The following is a 6,173-nucleotide window of genomic DNA, read 5'->3' on the forward strand; positions in this document are numbered from 1 at the left end:
AGTAGGTTAGTTAGCGTAGCAGAGACAGTCGGTTGCGACAGCCAAGTGCATTGGTTACTGTAACCGAGTAGGTTAGTCAGCGTAGCAGAGACAGTCGGTTGCTACAGCCAAATGCATTGGTTACTGTAACCGAGTAGGTTAGCTACCGCAACAGAATGAGGTTGGCTACCGTAACAAAGTAGGTTGATAATTTTAATCACAAAAATTTAGCCAATACAACTTGGTTAAATTTTACAACGAAGTTTGCAGGTGCTATATTAGCAGTCTTGCTTGGCTATTTTCAGCAGAATTCTGGTTATTTTCAACAAGTATGTTTTCTCAATGCATGAATTATAAGATCATAATATTGATCAATTTCCGATTTCATATATAAAATAAAATCTTGTAGGTATACAGATATATATGTATAAATAGCACAATTTAAGAAATTATCTCTCATGGTTCATCTCCACCAAGGTTCGTGTTTTACTCAAGGAATTAAAGGAAGGTTTAATGTACGTGAGAAACAATCCTTGTACTTTCAGATGAATCTTGCACGCTCGGTTAACTTTTGGTATCTTATTTCTCATCTAGAAATTCTACAATATGTTCCTTATATTTAGTATACGTTGGTAATTTCATATAATATTGGACTAGTCATCCCGAATTTCGGAACGACCAGACACTTAGAAAAAAAGTCATTATTATCAACAGTTTTATTGACATCCTTTTATAAATTCTTTGAAATATATCAAATGAAACATCTATTCAAATATAAAGCCATATCTATATAAATTTTTGCATAAGTGTTAAAATCACTGCAAAGCTTTATTCAAATAAAAATGTCATATACAGGGGTTGCTTTAGTGATTATAATTTTTCCAAGTTATTTCAAGTCACGTTAATAATCGGACTGATACAAAATTCTAATTAAATCGAGTTTGGATGTAAGGTCTGAAGGTGAAAGTAGGGGGTCAGCAATTAATGGAAAACGCACTGTGTGGACTGGTAGCGATAATAGCACGAAAGGTTGTCAAGAGAAGAGAGAAGGTTGCTGACTCGGCTATAATTTACTTGCGAAGTGCGATATGTGCCGCCAGACATATTGAAGCCCTTTTCTCTTAACTCACTAATGACACGTATTAAAGTACAGGAAAGTTCAGAACTATCGACAATAAATAATTAAATATATCATCATTTCTCGATTATATTCTTCTACATTCTCTCACTATTGATCTCTCTATTAAAAAAATGTATTAAATATTTATTGTTACGTTCAATTTTATCGGTGCATTTTAAAACTAAAAATTACTTACCATTCAACATCTTTACTGATACATATTTAAAGAGAGGGACATTCGAAAATGGTAGATTCCCTTATATAATCTCGATTAAACAGAACGGAAATTAGATCAAATTATTTTTAAGAATTCGTGTATTGATTTTTATATGAGCTTCTCTTATTAGTCACTAGAACTTTAAATTGGAAAAGCAAACTTAATAATTAATTTACTTGGATTTTTAAATTGAAGAGAATTTTTTACAATTTTTATATTGGAATTTATTCACTTACCGCAGTTTCCACTGCAGATAAAAATTCATCCACATTCGCAGAGTCAAAGAGAACATTGACTGTGTGTCAGATTTTAAATTTTATACCCAAGATCAAAGCTAAATTAATGCTATGTTTCAAATATATATTTCGCGAAGCACTTCGTTTGTGAAACGGCTGAGTGAAGTTACAAACGAGTTGAAATCTGAACATATTTCATTTTAAAGGGAAAGCCACATTATGTAAAATTCAGAATTTTCAAAAAGTAATAATGTGTAATTGCGTATCCAAAAAAGAAATCTAAATTTTTCACACGTAAAAAGTTTCCTTAGATATATTCAAAATTATAATGAAGAGCTTATAGGGAGCGATCATTAATTACGCAATTTTTGTTGGTGAGGTGGAGGAAAGAAATTCCGGAAAATATTACAGATTCTTACAGGGGAGAAGGGTTTAAAGCATTTCTTATGTAAGTTTCCTCTTTTCAATTATTCGTTTAAAATATGCCAATTGAAAGCTGTTTTGCTGTTGAAATTAACTTTTATACTATTTTACACATTAGATAATTATTTATTTTAATTGTTGTAATATTTCACATTATAATATACGTCTAAAAAATAAAGAGTTGAGAAGTTCCATTCTTTAAACCTGTCATGAAATCTCTTGGAAATCTTTGCAATCCTTTAAATTTTTGTATGGCATGTGCAAAATCCTTGAAATCCTTTGAATTCCATGGATATCGTACATAGTCTCATGAAATTCCTTTGGAAAGGTCGATCTCTCTAGAAATCTTTTAAAACTGGAAATCCTCTGAAATTCTTTGAAACCTTTTTAAATCACTTGAAATATTCCAAATACCACAACATTCCTTATAATTCTAAGAAATCAGTGGAAATCCCTTAAAATCTCTGAAAATCAATTAAAATAATTCAAATACAGTGAAATATTTCGAAATCTCTTGATATTTTTAAAATCCCTTGAAAAACATCGAAATCTTTAAAATTCATTTCAATCTTTCTGAATCTCTTGAAAACCTTTAAATCTTTTAAAAGTCACTAAAGTTACTCGAAATCTCTTAAATTACAGTATGAAATAAGGAAATTCCTTAAAATTCGAATAAATCTTGAAAAAAATCTAAAATGCGTGGATATACTTTCGAAATCTCTTAAAATCCTTTGATATCTCATGAAAACATCAAAGTCCAAAGCCCGTTTAAACCTATTAAAATCTGATAAAACTCTTAAAATCCTTTTAAATCCCGTTAAATTTTATGAAATCTCTTAAAATCCCTTGGGAGCCCCTTTAAATCTGGTGAAATCCCTTGAAAAATTGAGATTCTCTCTGAAATTGTACTAGGCTATTTCTTCAAATCTTTTTAAATCACTTGAAATCTGTAAAAGATCTCGTAATAATTTGGAATCGTTTGAAATACCCTAAACTTTTTTAATGACCTGGAATCTTCTGAAATCCCTAAGCATTGAAAATCTCGTTAAATTCCGTAAAAATGTAGTAATTTTTTGACATATTTTGTGGACATTTGAAATACCTTTAAATCCCTTAAACCCGGTTTAAATTCTTTTTAATCACTGAAAATATTTCAAAATTTCGTTTACAGTAAAAATAATTGATATAATGTTGTAATATTAAGTAAAAAATATAAAAACTTACTTGAGAAGTGGGAGGGGTTCTAAAATATGAAAAATCATCATTATACGTAATTGCTGAACATTCCCTTAATAAGATTTCACAAATTCAACATAATTCGAACGATTAAAAAAAAATTGCGCTACAGTACATTAATTTAACAAGATCACTATTTCTACCGCTAGCTGCCTTAAAAATTCCCTTTGAAGCAAAGCACTCGTTTACAAGCTAGCAAGCTTTAATCCCCTCAGATTTGCATTTATTAAATTCGTTGAGTGGACACCTCTGAATGCGATTAAAATGTATTAAAAATCTACTAAAAGAAACAGGGCAGAAAAATCAGAGCAAGTTCAAAGAGAATCTAAAAATCGAACTAACCTAGAGTTTAAACCCCACTTATTAAATACAGAGATTATCACTTAGAAAGCAAATCGTTTCGAGTACTTCACGTTATTAATTCGCCTCAAAGCCGTCAACCGTCATAATTGTCGATTGAAATCCTCGAGTCCATCAAATGACATACAAAAGGATACGAGAGGAAATAAAAAAAAGAAAATAATAACTCTGCTTGGAAAACAAAAAGGATATGAGTGTGGTAAAAAAAACGACTGCCACAATTGCGTAAATTAATCCATATTCACTGACGTACATTGAACACAGGAATAAACTGAAATTGGCAATCATGCAGACATTGAAAGTCAATGTGTGCGGAAATCCAACACAATACGCTATGTAGAGGGACACAAAAGTTTAGAATGGGATAGTTTGCGGTTTGCGGTTTTGATACATTCGACAAAAGGCCGTACCCTCTCTGATATGCCAGAAAAGGCTTTGTTGTAACTACTAAGCTATATGGATGATAATTAGCATATAAGTTTAAACATAGTGAAGGGGATCCTGCTTTCCTGTTTTCATACGTGAAATCCTCTGTTATATTCTAATAACCTAAAATTCTTACTTTTAATTCAACTGCATAGTACATATATTAATGAATTTTAATTTATATTCTATGATTGTTTATATAAGTAAATTTATTCTCTTCAGAATTTTCAGCTATAGTTTATGCATAAATATAATTTTATTTAGCGATCCTCTGATCCAATGCATTAGCATTGATGCAAATCAGTGCCAACACAGTCTAGGACTCAGTCCAAGACGTTCATCATTGAAATTAATTCCTCGACAAAGGTTCAGTCCCACATCTTATTATACTACCAAATTTCGGATACTCAATGATTTCTCGATCTTCACTTGCTCTAACCTGTGGTCACACCCTTCAAGATCTTTCTCTCTTCACTGACAATGTCACTTTCATTTTTGAAGTCTGAACTTCCAGATGACATGAATGTACTACCTACCTTTCTTTCATAATCTTGATTTGGAACTGCAACCCATGGCAGCTCAGCCACATGATTTTTGAAACTTTCCTCAAAGTCGAGGACATCAGCAACATTGCTCCAGAGCACCACGTGCACTATCTCAAATTTCTTCCTCTTAATCCTCTCCTGATTTTCTTCCGTCGTTCCGTTATCCTGATTATAACCATTAACACTATTATAAAGTTCTGTTAAATGTCGGGTAAAATCATCGCACGTGGCGCCGGGATTGATAAAGCTAAAGTAAACACCAATCACTTCGCAAATGCATCGACAATCCTCAGTTGTAAAAACACTGTTCACCTCGCAGGGTTTTGAATCCTGATTCACTTGTGAACATTTGATGAGTTGCTTTCCAAAAAGACGCTGTTGCCAGGGGGTAGTTTTAGCATTGAAGACGGATTTTTTCGAGACCGGAGTCGTCGGAGAGGACGACAAAAGCTTACTCGCACACTCTGCCATAACGCGCGCACACGACCCACTACGTTGAAAGTGCGCGCGAGACTGACGCGATTGAGAAATGAGAACTGAGAATGAGAAACAGAGGGCGACGAATCCTGGTGGGGAATAGGAAAAAGCTGCTGATGGTGGGAATGAATGTGGGTGGAAGTGGATGTGGATGTAGATGAAAGGGAAGCAGAGAGAAAAATATGAGATCTAACTGCACTCTCTCGAGAGCACGTGGTGTCAAAATCGCTGTCAAGTGTATGTGTGCGAGTCGAGGAAATGTCAAACTGCGCGCGTGTGAATGAACCAAGCTGGATGAGCAGCTGAATCTGGCAAAAAGTATGTACTGGATTTTGGATCAGTAGGGCGATCTGAAGGGGGGTTATTCAGGATATATTCTAAGAAAAATTGTGAGCTACAAAATTTCTTTTCAGATAATATAATAGTATATTATGCATCAAGGGGGAGAAGTAGGCGCGAGTCGGAGACAAGTACAGAAAAATACACGAGTCATAAAACTTAGGATTTTTTCGAACTTATGGATGATTGCTAAAAATTTCAGGAAATGTTCGGTAATTTATTATTCATAATGGTAAATGATGGTATTTTATGGTAATTTAAGGCTTCCAGTTGGTTCAATCTGCCCCTCCGTCAACTGACTGCTTAACGATCACTTTTTGTGAGCCCAAATGTGAGCTCATAGATGTACAATTTTCATTATTGACCTCTGACGTCACTTTTTAGCTGCATCTATAAGCAGAGCTTTCCAGGTGAGGTCTAAATAAAAGACACGGGTTTAATATACGGTTATTAATATATGTAATTCTTTATTAAACCATCCGATCAGTCAGAGAGCTTAGACTGAACTGACAACAGAACCACATACGAATCGGAGATTCGTTAGTCATCCTTACATGGTGACAGTGTTTATTCTTTATAAGTTAAACTATAAACATCAAGATAATGCTGGATATGCATTGATCCTCAGAAGAATCATTTTTGTTCAGTTTATTAATTCAAAACTCCAATACTCCTACTCAAAAATGAGATACTTAAAAAAAATGTAAAGTTTAAAAATAATAATTTCGCATGCTTTGATTTTCCTTTTTATTCCTTGAGACCCAGCTTTGTACGAATTTGCAGAAACTTTACTGGTGTTACAGGTTTAGTGAATA

The 6,173-nt window shown here is 33.3% G+C and overlaps 1 protein-coding gene across 2 annotated transcripts in view; it reads right to left on the bottom strand.

Moving 5' to 3' along the window:
* The window catches only part of LOC117179361 (nucleoredoxin-like), a 99,760-nt gene extending 94,730 nt beyond the window's left edge, over positions 1–5,030 (bottom strand). For both annotated transcript variants that reach the window (XM_033371063.1, XM_033371062.1), the window contains exon 1: positions 4,534–5,030. In XM_033371063.1, the coding sequence (XP_033226954.1) occupies positions 4,534–5,013 (480 nt within the window). In that variant the 5' untranslated portion in view covers positions 5,014–5,030. The remainder of the gene's footprint in view (positions 1–4,533) is intronic.
* Between the last annotated feature and the right edge of the window lie 1,143 nt (positions 5,031–6,173).

Source organism: Belonocnema kinseyi, chromosome 9, assembly GCF_010883055.1.
Source record: "Belonocnema kinseyi isolate 2016_QV_RU_SX_M_011 chromosome 9, B_treatae_v1, whole genome shotgun sequence".
NCBI lineage: Eukaryota > Metazoa > Arthropoda > Insecta > Hymenoptera > Cynipidae > Belonocnema > Belonocnema kinseyi.